We start from the raw sequence: 18,810 nt of genomic DNA, 5'->3' as shown, positions 1-18,810 counted from the left end.
GGCCATGATGATTTTGTGAGAAATGTTTGTAGAATTGTAGGTCCACTTAGAAGTGGCTACAAATATGTTATAGGAGCATAGTGGATGGTACTTGGCAAGGTTTAGGAATATAATAGGTATCACGAATTGATCAATTCTGATCTCGTTGTTAATTTAGGTTAAAAGAGTTGAGTGACCTATGATATATTCATTTTAGATCATCCTTTATAAGGATGGGCGATCTTTTTACTTGGGATGCTCCAAAAGTTGCTTACAAAAGAGTTAGAAGATAATTGAGGCTTCTATATGGTTAATGGACCCAAAAAAAACCTATTGATCGATTTTTAAAAAGAGAATGCAAGATGAGTAGGTAAAAATAAGAAAAATGCATGGTGAAATATGTGGATAAGAGGTCCCAGGTTTGAACGATTTCAGTGGAGGCAGTGCTCTTTGTACTTCAATAAGAAAGTATATATATAAACAGATACTAAATTATAACAGAGTAGTCAGTAATACTCGGAAAAGAAAAAAACAAAGTGAATGGTGGCCATTTAATGGCATCCCTCGCCAGTTAGCTAAATGGAACTCTTTAAGGAAATAAATTGAATGTGGTTATTAAATACGGATTATTAAATATTAATAAATACTCCGTATTAATTAAGATATTTCTTATTTTGTAATGGTTGGTGTTTATTAAATAATAAATATTGGTAAATATTAATCAAACTTGTTGATGACATATATGTACTACTAGTAAGTAGTAATTGTCCCGTGCGATGCACGAACTATTATTAATTTAACAAATTTATTAATTAAATTTTGTAATAATGGTCAAATAGGCCATCCAACATACCAAAATGCAATTAGGCCACCCAACTCAAAAAAGTTATAATTAGGTTCCTGAACTACACAAATTCATGCAATTTCACCAAAAATAACTTGTTTACCTCTTGTGTCGGTTACAGAATTAAAAATAAATTTTAAATTTTTATTTTAATAATTTTAAATAATAAATTATTTAAAAAAAAAAAAAAAACAACCGGAGATGGAGGGCTCCGACCAGCCATGGAGGACCCTTCGTCTCTGTGGCTGGCCGGAGACGAAGGGGTCTCCTTCGTTTCCGTCCAGCCACGGAGACGAAGGGGACCCCTTCGTCTCCGGCCAGCCATGTAGACGAAGGGTTTTCCATGGCTGCCTGGAGACCCCTTCGTCTTCGGCTGTTTTTTTTTTTTTTTTTTTTTTTTTTTTTTTTTAATTTTAAAATAAATTTTTATTTAAAATTATTAAAATAAAAATTAAAAAATCATTTTTTTAATTTGGTAACCGACACGTCAACGTATCAATAGGTAAACAAGTCATTTTTGGTGAAATTATATGAATTTGTGTGGTTCAAGGACCTAATTGTAGCTTTTTTGAGTTGGGTGGTCTAATTGCATGTTGGTGTGCAGTTGGATGGCCTATTTGACCCTTATTCCTTAAATTTTTGACTTCATCTGAATTAACAAAGAAAGTAATGGTTGTGGAAACAAAAAAAACGTACTTGAGTTCTTGAGCTCATCATAATTAGTTTGATTAAAAATGTAAGTATAACTATACAATGTAATATTTAATCTTTAAAAATTTGATTATGCTATTATTATGTTGATTTTAAAGTTTATTGTTACTTGTATTATTATTTGAATTTGATTTTTTTTGAAAGGAATTTAAATTTGAAATAACTACTTTAATTATATATTAACGTATTTAAATAAAACTTGTAAATAAAATAACAGGCGATATTTGTCAAAAATTTCCACCAAAAACTTATTCATTTGAAAAAGATTATTTATGTAAGAAATATATTTATTTTATATATAATTTCTCCTCTTTATATATGTGGAGTCAAATTAATTATAATTGAGGTTTAAATAAATATATACACAAATTATATTAAATATAAAACTTTATCAATAAATTTGAACACAATAAACTTTTTTTCATACATTATGCTTTAATATATATAAAGATAGAGATAGAGCTATAATAATAAAATATAATTTATAAAATATAAATACACATAATAACTTCAAAAAAATATGTATAAATACATATACCCACACAATTAATGCATTCATACTTGCTAATCTTGTTTCTATCAAAATACATTCACACTTAGGAGGGAAAAATTTTGTGGCTAGATTCTGTTTTATTATATACTAGTATTTTCACCCGTGCGATGCACGGAATGGATTTGTTGTAATATATTTGGATCGATATATAATTATTTAAATTAGAACATCAAATGTTATATAGTGCACTTGAAAGTATAGTTTGGATCGTTTATGTGTTTTTATGTTATCATTGCTTGAATTTGAACAAATAATTGCTCAAATTAATAGCTAATGTGTAGATGTACGCATGCGGTGCTGTAACTTTGGACATGTTATTTATCATTGTTCAGTATTTTTATAAATTAGGGAAATGTGCTTGTTGTCTAGCAACTCAGTTATAAGAATGAATTGATATCCTAATCATTTGTATGGAAAATATATTTTTTGTCTAGAAATATAGCAATTTTGCAATTTAAAAAAAACATAATATAACCGATTTTATTTACACGTTATTGAAACCTCTTTGTAGAACATTGGTAGTAGCAACACAATCTTGTCCATCTTCGTCTAGAGCTAACACCTTTAGTCCATCGGGATGGGTGAGTGAAAATTTATAATGGTAGAATATCAGTCAATTAGTGATCCTTTTATATTTTCAGTCAATTAGTAATATCAGATTTATTTTCAGCCATTTATTTTTTATTTTAAGTCAATTAGTCAATTATAATATTAGATGTAGTGATATTTTTACCTAATTTTCATTCCATTTTTAATTGATGATGTAGAATATTTTTATTGATATATATATATATATATATATATATATATATATATTACATAATTTCATATAAGGAATACACGTTAATTATTCCCTTATTCAAAAAATGTACACGTTAATAATATTTTCATGATTAATTAGTCTATAGTATCGTAATAATATTTTCATAATTAAGTAGTCTATATTCATAATATGCCGTGTAATATTAATTAATTTTTGGTTATATATATATATATATATATATATATATATATATATATATATATATATATATATATTACATAATTTCATATAAGGAATACACGTTAATTATTCCCTTATTCAAAAAATGTACACGTTAATAATATTTTCATGATTAATTAGTCTATAGTATCGTAATAATATTTTCATAATTAAGTAGTCTATATTCATAATATGCCGTGTAATATTAATTAATTTTTGGTTATATATATATATATATATATATATATATATATATATATATATATATATATATATATATATATATATATTACATAATTTCATATAAGGAATACACGTTAATTATTTCCTTATTCAAAAAATGTACACGTTAATAATATTTTCATGGTTAATTAGTCTATAGTATCGTAATAATATTTTCATAATTAAGTAGTCTATATTCATAATATGCCGTGTAATATTAATTAATTTTTGGTTATATATATATATATATATATATATATATATATATATATATATATATTACATAATTTCATATAAGGAATACACGTTAATTATTCCCTTATTCAAAAAATGTACATGTTAATAATATTTTCATGATTAATTAGTCTATAGTATTGTAATAATATTTTCATAATTAAGTAGTCTATATTCATAATATGTCGTGTAATATTAATTAATTTTTGATTATATATATATATTAAATAATACCATATAAGGAATACACATTAATTATTCCCTAATTCACAAAATGTACACGTTAACAATATTTTCATAATTTATTCAATTGACTCAGTTATGAATTGGTTCAACCAATTCTGATTTCGTATAATATTACCATAATGATATTTTCATAATTAATTAGTCTATATTTTGCCATATTTAAAATATTTTTTATTCAATTAACTCATTTATGAATTGGTTCAAACAATTCCATGTAATATTATCATAATAATATTTCATAATTAATTAGTCTATATTTTGTCATATTTAAAATAATTTTTATTCAATTAATAGAGACATGTACAATTAGACTCTTCCAGTTCTTCGTAGTATATCACGGAGCATAATTAACTAATCAAAATTTAATAAAATTTATTATTAATTTGACTATTAATATTAGGAAATTATATAAATAATTTATACTATTAATTAGACCGTGCAACGCTCATGTGAGCATAATTAATATATTTTTTATTCTACAAAAATATCATAAATTAATATTATGCTAACTAATAATTAATAACTAATAAAATTTATTATTAATTTGACTATTAATATAGATTTGTATAAATATTTGTTATTCAATTGACTCATTTATGAATTGGTTCAACGAGTTCCGTGTAATATTTATAAAACCGGAACTATATTGTTAAAATTGTATTTTTAAAATATTATTAAATAAACTATATAAATTAAATTTGATTAAATTGTTAAATTATACATTGTAAAAATGCCAGTACCGGACCTAAATTAGGATATTTGATTTTAATTCAATTAAATTCGTAAGAGGATGTTCTTAATTCACAGACTAAAAACATAGTGCAGAATATGAGTAAATTATATATATATATATATATATATATATATATATATATATATAACATAATATCATATAAGGAATACACGTTAATTCAAAAAAAAAAAATAAACGTTAATACCTAATTCATTAATTAGTCTATATTCATAATATTTTGTGTATTGTTAATTAATTTTTGGTTATATATATATTACATAATACCATATAAGGAATACACATTAATTATTCCCTAATTCAAAAAATATACACGTTAACAATATTTCCATAATTAGTCTATATAGAATATTTAAAATATTTTTTATTCAATTGACTCATTTATGATTTGGTTAAACAAATTCCGTGTAATATTAACATAATAATATTTCCATAATTAATTAGTCTATATTTTTCATATTTAAAATATTTTTTATTCAATTGACTCATTTATGAACTGGTTCAAACAATCCCATGTAATATTATCATAATAATATTTCATAATTAATTAGTCTATATTCTATCATATTTAAAATAATTTTTATTCAATTAATATAGACATGTACAATTAGGCTCCTCCAGTTCTTCGTAGTCTATCACGGAGCATAATTAACTAATCAATACTTATAAAAAAAAAAGTCAAAATTACATTTACTACTTCTTATGACTTTTTTATATTAGAGGATAAAAATAAAGATAAAGATAAAGATAAGATCGACATGAGAATCAGACTTTCTATAAAACCGTGTAGACTAAAATGAAATTATGGTAATTAATGTACGAGTTCTTTCTTTATCTTATGTAAATATTGATTATCTTTTACTATGCACCTGTTTTTACAATGTCGTGAGTAAATTAGTTTGTTCATAGTTGATCAGAATGTTTCCTTGTCTTTTACAATTACAATTATAATTTTTTTTAAAAAAATTACAATTACAATTACAAATGAGCTTGCAAACAAGTATAATTCGAACTTATATAAAAATATAATAATAATAAAAAGAAAGGCCTATTGATGATGAGAATTGGGTCTCACATGGATCATTTAATCAAAAGCCCAAAATGGATCAAGACGAAGGCATTGACCCAATTGCTTGGGTCTTCACACTGTCTCGAAGGTCCTACATATCCCAAGCTTAGGGCCTTAGGCCGAAGTTATAGCACTATTGTGTGAGAGCAAGTTGGAGTAGAAACATGATTTGAAAACAGGAAAGAGTAATCTTTTGATTCGATATTGAGGAGATGTTTGTAAGAATTAAACTCATGATCTTCATGTATAAATAACAAGTTTAATTAAAAAGGTGTTAGTAAGAATCAAACTAATAATATTTAGGTACGACTTTATGTTCAAGCATCGAGTTCAATCAAAGAAGGTGTTTGTAACAATCAAACTAATAACATTTATGTACAAGCAGTAGGCTCAACCAATAAGGTGTTGGCAAGAATCTAATTAATGACATTTTGGTACGTACAATTTCATGTACAAACAATGGGATCAACCAAGAGAGTGTTGACACTAATTGAACCAGTGATATTTAAGTACAAAAATCACTTTCCACCTACTTAGTCAATATTAACAAAAATCGAACTAGTGACATTTACGTACGAGCTGAGGATCATGCTCCCCCATTCAGAGGTTTCTTGGTTTTTATTTTTGTATATATTTTTTTCCTTAGGTAGTAGAAGCAAGGTCTTCTGATCTCTTAAACCAATGTCGACCTTAGCTAGAAAAATACCAAAATGATTTAAATCAACTTAGTTGCTTATAGTTGATTGGCTTAAATAAAAAGACTAATAGTATCCTTACTTTTATTCTTTATTTTTCTTATCTCTCAAAAAAATTAAATCCCCAATCTTAAAAATCTTAAAAGTCGTCACACTCTGATTCGACAGAGCATTTAAGATGATATAAATCACGGTGACTCAATGACTCAATGCTGTCGAGGTTCAAACCTTTATCTCTTCTTCCAAATACTGTATATTGAACCAATAAACTAAGCTCATATGGACAACTACTGTTATTCTTTATTCTATATGGATGTAGGCATTTTTAAAAAAACAAAAAAAAAAAAAAATACTATGTATAGGGATTCTCGTGGAAAATAGGTCAAAGTTGAATGCTAAGTTGGTGGGTTTAATATGTCACGAACCCCACGGCACCATAATCATAAATGCTCTCTATTAATTTCACACACTGCCCATTTCCCTTCCATTTAATTAGCATTATATTGTTTTGTGGCCCTCAAGGAAAGGCCCAGATTATGATTTTTCTGTCTCCAAAAATATCCAATATTTCCTCATTCAATGCACCCACATTCAATTTCTTTGTAAATAAGCAAACACACTGCACTAATCCCAACCAAGGATGAAATGAAGTCATAGACACAATGTAACATTTGGTTTTATGAGTTATTGGTTGACCAATAATTAACCACGCATGAGAGTATTTTCACCAGTGAGCATCAATTACATGCAGATCAGATGCACAAGGGCTGGACCATGACCAATTACTCCTGCCAACTATCCTTCAAGTACTCAACTCACATTCATGATACCAACCACCCTTCTTCATTAACTGCCCAAGCAGCTGGTGGGTGCTTTCGGTACACAGTTCAATCGGTTAATGGTTTCTTTTGCCGGTTAATAGTACGATGTAAGTTAAGGTTCAGTTCTTACGATAAATTCCATCTTGTGATTTTAATCGACAAATGATCAGTACATTAGTCTAGGTTATCCATAAATGCATGCATGGATCAAATCGAGAAGGTCAAGTGTTTTGAGAAAATGTAAAAGATGGTGACTCCAAGACATTTGAAGGCTCATGTTATAAAGTCTGCAGCCCCTACCCGAGAGTATACATTGAGTAATCCCGCCTTGTGACCTTACAACACTACTAGAAATTATGAAATTTTCGACCACCTGAAAATGATCTTAAATTAAGTTAATACCAAAAAGTCCAAAAAGTGGTCAGAAATAGTAACAAAGGTTTTTTCGGATACCAAAAGTGGTCTGAACAAGGCTTTCAACTTGATTTAAGATCACTTTCAGGTGGTCGGAAATTTCATAATTTCCAATAGTACAAGTTACAATATACTGCAGGGTCAATTTTAAAACTTTATGATTACCAAACTAACAACTCGATCAATTTGGATAGGGTTGCCTCATATAGTTGTTTCTTTAACTAGATGTCGGTGCACACAAATGATCTGTCTACTTAAACATAATTCTCACATTGTTGTAGTCCTGAATTTTGATCTCTCCTCTCAAATACTGTTTACAGAAATATTGACCTTTAACAAACTTGTATGTAAAAGATAGTGGCTGTGAAAATTTGGGATTGTAATGCAATCTTTTTACTCAATGTTGTATCTAATTCCAAAGTCACCGAGTCAGTAAGACCACCTCATCATTCCCATCTTCTTCCCTCATTCACTCTCTCTTTCGTCAGAAACAATGGAGAGAATCTCAGTGAAGTGCATTTTTCTCTTCTTGTCTATTTGCCTTGCCTGCACTTTCGCCAATGGCTCAAGCCCAAAGAAAACATACATTGTCCAGATGGATAAATGGGCAAAGCCGGAGGTATTCACCGGCTATGGCCAATGGTACTCGTCGCTAATAAGATCAGTAGTGTTCCAGCAAGAACAAGAAAGAGGGAGTGCCGAGGAGGAAAGGGTGCTTTACAGTTACCAGACAGCCTTCCATGGAGTTTCTGCTCAGCTCACAGAAGATGAAGTTCAGAGACTGCAAAAACAACATGGCGTCTTAGCAGTTTTCCCTGAGACTATCTATAAACTCCACACCACCAGAAGTCCTATGTTTCTTGGGCTTTATCGAAAAGCAGCCGAGAATCTTTGGGGTGGGAAACTGTACAGCAATAATGTCGTTGTCGGCGTGCTCGACACCGGGATATGGCCGGAGAGCCCGAGCTTCAATGACACCGGAATGGCGGCGGTTCCGGCTAACTGGAAGGGCGCGTGCGAGATAGGCCGCGGGTTCGCGAAACATCACTGTAATAAAAAGATAGTCGGCGCTAGAATGTTCTACCACGGCTATGAAGCCGCGTCCGGCAAGATTCGCGAGCTGGAAGAGTATAAATCGCCGCGAGATCAGGACGGCCACGGGACCCACACCGCCGCCACGGTTGCCGGCTCGCCGGTTCGCCAGGCGAATCTCTTCGGCTACGCTTACGGCACCGCCAGAGGGATGGCGCCCGGCGCGAGAATCGCGGTTTATAAAGTGTGTTGGACCGGCGGGTGCTTCAGCTCGGATATTCTCTCGGCGGTGGACCGGGCGGTGGCGGACGGCGTTAATGTTCTGTCAATCTCGTTGGGGGGAGGCGTTTCGTCTTACGCTAGAGACAGTTTATCCATCGCGACTTTTGGAGCTATGGAGATGGGAGTTTTCGTGTCGTGTTCCGCCGGGAACGGCGGCCCGGATCCCATTAGCCTCACGAATGTGTCGCCGTGGATAGCGACGGTCGGCGCCAGCACCATGGACAGGGATTTTCCGGCCACTGTAAAGCTCGGCACGGGTAAAATCATAACCGGAGCTTCACTTTACAAAGGTACGAGGAATCTGAATTTGTCGGTACAAAAACAGTACCCTTTAATTTACGTCGGAAACAGTTCCTCCGGTCCCACTCCCAGCTCCCTCTGCTTAGAAGGCACACTGGACCGCCGCGCCGTCGCCGGAAAAATTGTGATATGCGACAGAGGGATTAATCCCCGGGTTCAGAAAGGCCAAGTAGTGAAAGACGCAGGCGGAGTAGGAATGATTCTGTCAAACACCGAAGCTAACGGGGAAGAATTGGTGGCGGATAGTCACCTTATCCCGGCGGTCGCCGTCGGCGAAACAGCCGGAAATGCAATCAAGAACTACGCTTCAAGCAGCCGGAATCCCACTGCTACTTTAGCATTCCTCGGAACCAAAACCGGAATCCGGCCATCGCCGGTGGTGGCGGCGTTTTCATCCAGAGGCCCAAATTTCCTCACCCTGGAGATTCTGAAACCGGATTTCGTCGCCCCGGGAGTGAACATTCTCGCCGCGTGGACCGGCGATTTGGGACCGTCCAGTCTGCCGACAGATCAACGGAGAACAAATTTCAACATCTTGTCGGGAACCTCCATGTCCTGCCCACACGTCAGCGGCATCGCCGCTTTGCTTAAAGCCCGCCACCCAGATTGGAGCCCCGCCGCCATTAAATCAGCGCTCATGACAACGGCGTACGTTCACGACAACACATTCCGTTCTCTCAAGGACGCCGCCACAGGGACAAACTCAACCTCGTACGACCACGGCGCCGGCCACATAAACCCGCTAAAAGCCGTGAATCCCGGCCTAATCTACGACATCTCGCCGCAGGATTACTTCGATTTCCTCTGCACCCAGGATCTCGAGCCCGCCCAGCTCGCAGTTTTCGCGAAATTCTCCAACCGGACCTGCAAACACGCGATCTCCAATCCCGGAGACTTGAACTATCCGGCCATCTCAATGATATTCCCGGAAGACCGTCGGGTTTCGGCGGTGACCCTTCACCGGACCGTCACCAACGTTGGCCCTCCGGTCTCCAGTTACCACGTAGCAATCACGGAATTCAAAGGCGCCACTGTCAAGATTGAGCCCACAAGACTGAACTTCACGAGGAAAAACCAGAGACTGTCGTACAAGATAACTTTTACCAGAAAAGAGCGGCAAACGGCGCCAGAGTTTGGGCACATGATTTGGAAAGATGGAAGTCATAAGGTGAGAAGCCCGATCATAGTCACATGGCTTACGCCTGTATGATCCATTACATTCCAGGCTACCTGCAAAATATTCACAATAAGAATCTACTGTCTGAGCCAGATAGATGCTTAAGATTTGGCTACTTAGTTTATTTCAAGAATTATTCAAGACTGTTTTTCGTTATGTTACTGTGGTACGGTGCATCGTCACTCCATTAGAGTGTCTTCATTTTGGTAACTCAAAATCTTGATTGAATTGGAGATGCTGATGTTTTTACACAGTCAAAATAGGTAAAGTTTGTAACTTTCTTCTTGGAATCTTTCACTATGCATTTATTTTTAGAGTTAATTACGAATTTAGTTTTCTCACTCTAACTCGATTATTTATTTATTTATTATTATTATTATTATTATTATTATTATTATTATTTATCAAGTCATCTAAACATATGTGACATTCCAATCACCTTTTACTTGGAGTTATGTGCGACAACTAGTTAAATGGACTTACGTGCACTTTTTTCTAAGTTAAGGTGTCAATTATAACTTCTTCTTTTTTTTTTTTAGTTCAAGGGCTTAATTCCTTTTTCATACATAGTTCATGGACTTATTTCACCCTTAACCTTAGAATTTGTATGATAGGTTTCCTTATCATCTTTTATAATATATGATGTTTAATAAAAATCATTTGAAATTAACAAATTTTAACCAATTTAATCATTTTCTTTGATTAACAAAAGAGTCTGTAATCGCCCTTTGAATAACATTTGTCATGTGACCTTAGTCAATAAAGGATATCAATGAAATAAACCAATTTAGATTACATTAAACCGAAAGGTCAGCAAACCATTACACGAGTTGAATTTGATCATTTTATTGTCCACAAAAGGCGAAATACCATTGATAGATACTGCAAAATAGCCGGCTGGACGGGAAGGCCTGGCAAGGCAGCCGAGTCAAGGCGTGGCTTGATACTTAGCAGGTGGAGGATCTCCAGGGCCCTCCCACCATGGTGTAAGGCGTCCTATGACGGCAACTGTTCATCCTCTGGCGACCAGTCTCAGCAGCGGGTGCGTGGTCGGGTGGGCTCCAGGGCGAGACCCGGTTGGGCGACCAGCCTCGCTGGTCGGCGTGTCTCCAGCTGAATACCTTGCGGGATTCAGATGGACGACCAGGCTACGCGCGCGGCGTGTCCCCGACCGCGCACCGCTCCGGAACCCAGCCGGGCGACCAGGCTTCGCAAGCGAAGTGTCCTTGCCCGGATGCGGGAGCCCCTGAAGGCATCCCCACGGCGGTCGGGCGTTCCCGGCCGGGTGCGTATCTAGAGACGGATATCAGCGGGTTCTGCGGAGGCTATCTTCGTTCATTTAAGTAGCTTTCTTAATTAGTATAGACGATTTATGGTAATAAGTAGGCAACTGCATCAGCCCTACGTCAGCCCTATCCCACCTTTAGACGTGGCTTTACGTCAACCCTACTTACCTTGTACGAACCTCATACTCATATATAAATATCCCCACGGGATCACCATGGACTGGATTGGCACTTTTGAGGGCAAAATCCTAGAGAAATAATATCACATTATTCTCTCTTTCTAATACTTTACCTCTCGTTTTCATTATCTCGCAAGCACATTTCTTCGGTAGTGTTGGCTAGCCGAGCGGGCATCAAGGCTGTGAAAACCAACAACCATCATTCTTACAACACGGCTCATTAAGTAAGGTAAATCACGAATGACTTAGGGCATCCTCAATAGTTGGGATTTTCGTGCGGTTTTTGAAGAGTTTTTGTAAGTGTGATTAGGAAAGAAAAAATGAGATAAAATAAAAAAATAGAAAAAAGAAAACAAAATAAAGTTGAATTAGGAAAAAAAAAATAGAAATACAAGATGATTCACGCGCCCAGCTGGCGCGAATTGTTCTTCACAGCACTACACTGCGGCGGTCTCTTTCCTCAGCTTGGCCCACAAGTTGACAAAATCTTCATTTTAACATAAGGAACCCAAGTATTCTCTCACTTCATTATCTTTCATCCATGTAAGTTATTTTACCTAAAAAAACGTGAACAATCCCCCTAATAGGGATGCTCTTAGCAACCTATTAAGTAAAATGACAGATACTTACCAGGAACTCAGGAAAATGCTACCTGTACTTCCAACTTATACTCCCACACATTAAACTTTGATGTAGACACTTATTGAGACCCACATGAAGAAAATAACTTATCAAATAAAATTAGAGAGTACATGTAGTAAAAACTCAGGAGCTCACCCACTATATTAAGAGCATCCACACTAAGGGGAGAATGGTGAATTATTTCAGAAATAAATCTCTCAAATCAGAAATAATATTGATGTGGGATTGAGTTATTTGGAAAATAATCAGCCTGCAAAATTGGGTTTAATGTCATAAAAAGAAGAAAAAGGGGTTGCTGTTCGCGCACAGCAACCCGCCCACACGGGCGCGTCAGGCGCGTTTTTTTTTGTTTTTTTTTTTTTTTTGTTTTTTTTTTGTTTTTCTTTTGTTTTTTAATTTTTGATTTTGATTTTTTTGTTTTTTCTTCCTCCCCTTCCCACGTTCTCTCTCCTAATCACTCTTACATTATTCCCCAATTCTCCCCAATCATTGTGGATGCTCTAAGTGTATCTTCCAAGATACAGCTTTATCTTGTGTCCTTAATCATTTTTTTATTACGGAGTATTACTTACTTTAGCCGTTATTACTTATTAGTCGGATATAATAGTACGCAGTAAAAATTTTCATGCAACTGTAGCGGTGTGATTTCTGTTTCTACCGGTTACGAGCAATCAACATCTACAGGATCCGGAAAGTTACAATAATAATGCAATTTCAAACAGCAGAAGAAAAGGACGCATCTGAAAGCACAAATCAGAGCATCAGATCCGTCAATTAGATGGTTTTCTTCTTCGTTATCATATTCTAATGTCGACCTTAATCGCCAATTCGCCATCAGGGACGCTGCTCAGAACGGCGGAGACTACTCCCCGGCCAAGGAGAAGGCGGTGAGCAGAGGAGTATAAAATGGCCGCTTGCCGCTCCTCCACCGCCGCATGCGGCATTTGTTCCGCGGCTGTAGGTTTAAGCTCCTGTTTTCCATTTGCCTCCTCTGCGCCTTGGTTTGGTTCCGTTCTCGAATCGGCTGTTTCATGGGCTGGAACCCTCAGTATCCTTCCTCTGTCTATTCTCCTTCTCGGTGTGCCTCTTACTCTTGATCTATACTCAGTATACATCCATTCATGCATATATGTTTATTTCTTATCAACATTTGCTTAGGATGTGAGGCGACAACAATTTACAAGCTATTTAACATTTGCTAAAATCATACTCCGTAATTTTTTCTTTAACCGGAATAAAACTCATTTCGTTTCACAATTGATCATTTGTTTATATTTACTACATAAGGTATGTTTATATTTAGTTACTACTATAGTGATTCAACTATTTGCTTCCGTTCAAGGAGCAAAAACTGTGAAGATGAATAGTTTACTGTGAAAGAAGCGGATTTGATTCGATTCTTATTAGTTATCTGAACTGAAAATGATGGTTTTATATTTTGAAGCATGGATTTCTGAGATCCTCAAAAGATGTTGGCCTTTGAACTAATTTCAATATTTCATTCTGCGGTATGGTGATATCGCTAGATAAGTAGCTTAATGAGATGGCTTTATATATTCCTGCTGCTAGCAGCCTAGCATGTAGGAGAATCATTTTTAATGCTCGAGTTGCTTGGCAATGGCTTCAAAGCCTTATGTCATGCTAAGTTACTAGCTACGGTTGCAGAATCAACCTCCACTCTCTCAGCATAAGATCAAGAAGTTTTCTCCCATTTACTTTAAAATATCGTTGTATTTTTCATGCTTGAAACATAATCTTCACTATTCCATGTTAGTTTTGAGTTATGATAATTGCAAATTAAACTCACATTAGGCATTTCATTATTAACATGAACAGAGACAATTGAGTTTATTTTACTTTGTTTTCCAGGGGTGGGTACACGGTGCTTATCAACACATGGAAGAGAAATTCATTACTTAATTAAGCAAGCAGTTGCTCAGTAATCAGTATGCATCTTGCAAGGGGACTGATGCAATGTGTGGAGTGAAAGTAATCTACCATCTGAAGGTTTGAAAACTTATCTTAAGCATATAGTACCAAGAAGGTCAGACTGCTGACAAACCCAATTTGAGATTTGACATAAATGAAGAAGATGACCTAAACAACAGGTTCAAGTCAATAGAAGATCTTAGAACAGATCAATATTCTCGGTTGATGATGATGCAATAGTTCCATGCCATACACTGGATTTTGCATTTAGTGTATGGCAGACTGCTCCACTCACAATGGTCGGATTTGTTCCTCATATGCATTGGCTAGTCGAGGAGGTGAGTAAATACTCTTGCAAAGAGTTTCCCTTGGGTGTTTGTAAATACACTTTCAATAGAAGAATTGCTAAGTAGTTGCCTAACAGTAAGCCTATGTATATTTGTTGCTTCATTCCACCTTTGTTGAATAATAGGAAAGTTGTCTTAGTTTCCTATTCTTATTAGTAGTTTCCTATTCCTATTAGGACTAATTTAATATCTAGTTTAGTATATATAGAGGTCCATAGAAGTATAGAATAGACATTAAGAGAGACAATTTATTGTACTCTTTCATTATAATATATTCTCTATATTCTCTTGTTCTTTGGTTATCACATATTTTGCTTCCGCCTAACTGGCGGGTGGTGGTTATTCTCCACCCGCCAGACCTATCAATCCCTCAATTTCAACATGGTATCAGAGCCTATTTTCCTAGGTTGTTTTTCTTCAAATATTAAAACCCTAATATAAACCCTAGCTTTCCGCCGCCGCTGCCTCCACCGGAGGGTAACCACTGCCGCCACTGTTTTCTCTCGTTCCGACGCACTTCTAGTTGTTGTTCAAAGCAACTAACACCACAGCCTTACTCGGAACCTTGTCGCGAGCCGTCGCTTGAAATCCGGTCGCCATTCACCGTCGCACGCGCCCACACGCGCCACCACCGTCGTCGGGAGTGCTTTCGCTTTTCCGGCCAGATCTCCTCTTCTCCAGTGATTTTGTGATCTCACCTCCTACACCAATGGATTCCTCTCCCTCTTGCGACCTTATCTGGAAAATTTCATCGCTTTCCTCCACCGCCGTCGTCCTCACGCGCCACCGCCGCCGTCACGCGCCGGCGCGTGAGTCTGCCTCCGGCGAGATTTTTCAGATGGTTGTTTTGCCCTTCTTTCAACTTTTTGGTGAAATTTGAAGTCTTCTTTGGGTTTGTTGCCGAACATTTTCCCATGGTGTTTGTGTTTTGGTATAACCGTGTTTGTTTCTTTATCTCCGGTATGCCTTATCCCATGGATGGTCAGTTTCAGCACTACTATAAAGGCCTTTGATTATTTCCCATGTTTCAAGTAAGGGGGAGTGTGACTATCTACAGTTGGTGTGCTATCATTTACTATTATTTGCTATTTTATCTACTATGGGCTCCCTTTGCTATTCTTTGCTCCCTTTCTGCCTCTACCGCTCTCTTGTGTTATCGGGAGGTTGTTCATGTTTAACTCTATCCTTGGTGTGTTCATCTTCATTCCCGAGGTTCATGTTCAATTCTGTCCTCGGTGTGTTCATTCCCAAGATTGTGTTTAGCTTCGTCCTTGGTGTCTTCGTCTTTATTCCCAAGGGTCCTTGGTGTCTTCGTCTTTATTCCCAAGGATTGTGTTCAGCTCCGTTCTTGGTGCCTTCGTCTTCATTCCCAAGGAAGGGTCAGACATAGCGCAATCTCTTTTGAAGTCATCCATCCTCGAGTGCTTATATTGTTGTGATGGTGTTCGTGTTTTCCCTTGGTGCCTCCATTCCCAAGGATGTTCGTGACAAGCTTTGCCCCTGGTGTGTTCATTCCCAAGGGTTGCATTGTCCCTCCGAAGCCATCTCGCATTGTTATCCTCTAGTTGCATTTATTTTCACTTGTAATTTTGAGTGAGGTAGAGTGCTTATTTTAATCCAAGCTTGGAACTTCCAAATGTTCCAGCTTGAGGGGGAATGTTGAATAATAGGAAAGTTGTCTTAGTTTCCTATTTTTATTAGTAGTTTCCTATTCCTATTAGGACTAATTTAGTATCTAGTTTAGTATATATAGAGGTCCATAGAAGTATAGAACAGACATTAAGAGAGACAATCTATTGTACTCTTTCATTATAATATATTCTCTATATTCTCTTGTTCTTTAGTTATCACATATTTTGCTTCCGCCTAACTGGCGGGTGGTGGTTATTCTCCACCTGCCAGACCTATCAATCCCTCAATTTCAACAACCTTCATTTCCATGTGTTCTATCACCCTATATAAAATTTCCCTTTGCTCAGTTGAACCTACTTACTTTGGGTGTTTCAACACCTACTTTTTGCAGCACGAAAATAGTGTGCCATATATTATAAATATGGAGGATGGTGGTCAGTTTGGTGGATGGGTACTTACAGTATGGTTCTCTCAAAAGCAGCATTTTTCCGCAGAAAATACTTGGACTTGTATGCTTCCCAAATGCCCACATCAATTCATGATTATGTAACCACGGAGAGGTATGCCTTATGCTTTGAAGCACTACTGTTTTGCTTGCAAATTCAAACTTCATCAGTGAGTAGATGCTGGAATGATTTTCATTTCTCTTGTAGGAATTGTGAGGACATTGCAATGTCTCTGCTTGTTGCAAACACCACTAGTGCTCCTCCAATTTGGGTCAAAGGTATCATGCACTCACTCCATTTGTTTCCTTCTTCAGATGTGGTTTAAATGTTGGATCCATACTAAAAGATAGGTACATTCATGGCAAAATATGGACATTTGTAATCCTACCTTGTCACCAAGAACTTATCCACAATGTGGGGTTTATGATCAAAACATTTTTCAGCCACCAAATGCCATGTTAAGACTTCTGTTAAATGCATCACCCTTTTTGCTAGAGAAACTTTTGACACACTAATGTTATACATTTTCTGGCACTCACCAAAGGCGAAGTTCAAGAAATTTATAAGTTATCCTTTTTCTGGCATTTTTACCAGACCCATATTCCTAACTTTCACGAATCTATCTAGTTGTATTGCCAAGAAATCTGAACCAATTTCCATAATCTTTGTCAGGGAAGATATACGAGATTGGCTCGAGTGAGATAAGCAGTCTTAAAGGGTACAACGACAAGAGAAATAAATGTCTCAAAGATTCCATTTCGCTGTATGGAACTATGCCTCTGGTCTCAACAAACTTAAAGGCTGTGGATGCAAGAAGCCAATGGTTCTGGTAACTATTTACCTGTGATTTAGTACACTACATTGTTTCCTTGTATAGAATGGCCTTCTGTACACTCAGTTGTGGAATACATGGCACGCACGCACGCACGCAAACATATGTTATAGTCATTGTTGTTTCTCTGAGAAACTTAATATAGATGCCAGCAGTCCAGCACTGACCCTTTCAAAAAAAAAAAAAAGATGCCAGCACTGACTATTTGGTATTACAAGTTACATTGAGCAAAGCCTTTTATTTCTAGACGGTCTAATGAACCTGTCAGGTAAAATAGCTTATCAACTAATTTTGTTTTATTTGACTGTTATTAGTTGTTTGACTTGGTCAAATAGTTAATATGAGTTTTTGGTTAATTTTTTTTTTTGGTAGTAACTTATTGTTTCAAATACTAAAATTTAAAAAGATAGCTGCAATTTTTTTTGTTAGTTTTTTGAAAAAATAAATTATTTTCTCTAAAATATCCCTAATAATTTTTATTTTTTTTAAAAAAAGAGACGGTGACGGGTTGAGCTTGTCAACAAAGCAATGTTACTCTCATTGTCTCTTCACGGTACTAGCAACAGGGTGCTTGAGCCCGTTGACAAAGCTCATAAGCCCGTTGCCTAGTACCATGACAGTATTTAGTAACGGGACATGTGATTACTGATTAGTGTTCACGGGCACTTAAACCCGTGATCATATGTTATATATATATATATATATATATATATATATATATATATATATATATATATTCTATAATAATAATAATATTATTATTATTATTAGTATTATAGATTAAAATAATAGAAAAATGATCAAATAGATCTCTAAACTTTACACCAAAAGTACCTGTAATAACATGTCATTTTATTTTTGACGATCGGCGGAAGGCGACCCGCAACCTTTAGTGGTCGCCTTCCGCCATAGATGGTGACTAGTCGTGGTGCCGGTTGCTGAATTTTTTTGCCGGATTAAAATGACTTGTAATAACATGTCATTTATCAGTTTAGGGGCTTTATTGACTTAATTTAACATATTTGAGGGTTTAACTGTACTTTTATAAAGTTTAGGTGTCTAATTGACTTTTGGTGTAAAATTTAGGGGCTTATTTGACCATTTTTCTAAAATAATATAATACACTCGTACATTTAAAATACATTTTGCATGTAATTACTTTAGTTAATTTACTAAACATTTTTCTACAATCAGCTACTACTATC

General features: G+C 35.5%; 2 protein-coding genes across 4 annotated transcripts; both read left to right on the top strand.

Moving 5' to 3' along the window:
• The first annotated feature begins 7,798 nt into the window (after positions 1-7,798).
• On the top strand, positions 7,799-10,638 carry LOC109194133 (subtilisin-like protease SBT1.3). Of its 2 annotated transcripts, XM_019345037.1 has the most exons (2): positions 7,893-8,310; positions 8,581-10,638. In XM_019345037.1, the coding sequence occupies exons 1-2, from the start codon at positions 8,015-8,017 to the stop codon at positions 10,343-10,345; spliced, it is 2,061 nt and encodes a 686-aa protein (XP_019200582.1). In that variant the 5' UTR covers positions 7,893-8,014; the 3' UTR covers positions 10,346-10,638. The 2 variants fall into 2 exon arrangements, with proteins under 2 accessions (XP_019200581.1, XP_019200582.1); XM_019345036.1 differs by having other exon boundaries at positions 7,799-10,638.
• A 2,426-nt stretch (positions 10,639-13,064) lies between these two features.
• On the top strand, positions 13,065-17,792 carry LOC109146460 (glycosyltransferase family 64 protein C4-like). 2 transcript variants are annotated; one of them, XM_019294105.1, is made up of 6 exons: positions 13,065-13,497; positions 14,382-14,426; positions 14,528-14,686; positions 16,719-16,887; positions 16,981-17,051; positions 17,446-17,792. In XM_019294105.1, exons 4-6 carry the CDS (start codon positions 16,775-16,777, stop codon positions 17,604-17,606), a joined length of 345 nt encoding a protein of 114 aa, XP_019149650.1. In that variant the 5' UTR covers positions 13,065-13,497; positions 14,382-14,426; positions 14,528-14,686; positions 16,719-16,774; the 3' UTR covers positions 17,607-17,792. The 2 variants fall into 2 exon arrangements, with proteins under 2 accessions (XP_019149650.1, XP_019149649.1); XM_019294104.1 differs by having other exon boundaries at positions 14,289-14,426.
• The last annotated feature ends 1,018 nt before the right edge of the window (positions 17,793-18,810 follow it).

The sequence above is a fragment of the Ipomoea nil genome, unplaced genomic scaffold (genome assembly GCF_001879475.1).
Source record: "Ipomoea nil cultivar Tokyo-kokei standard unplaced genomic scaffold, Asagao_1.1 scaffold1932, whole genome shotgun sequence".
Taxonomy (NCBI): Eukaryota; Viridiplantae; Streptophyta; class Magnoliopsida; order Solanales; family Convolvulaceae; genus Ipomoea; species Ipomoea nil.
Note: the sequence above shows the minus strand (reverse complement) of the source record. Positions and strands in the feature narration are given on the sequence as shown.

Excerpts from the sequence above, each read along its gene's own strand:
- LOC109194133 (XM_019345036.1), top strand. The coding sequence starts at position 8,015 with ATGGAGAGAATCTCAGTGAAGTGCATTTTTCTCTTCTTGTCTATTTGC.
- LOC109146460 (XM_019294105.1), top strand. The coding sequence starts at position 16,775 with ATGGGTACTTACAGTATGGTTCTCTCAAAAGCAGCATTTTTCCGCAGA. Across the intron at positions 16,888-16,980 it reads GATTATGTAACCACGGAGAG|GAATTGTGAGGACATTGCAA; the intron begins GTATGCCTTATG and ends TTTCTCTTGTAG. Across the intron at positions 17,052-17,445 it reads TCCTCCAATTTGGGTCAAAG|GGAAGATATACGAGATTGGC; the intron begins GTATCATGCACT and ends AATCTTTGTCAG.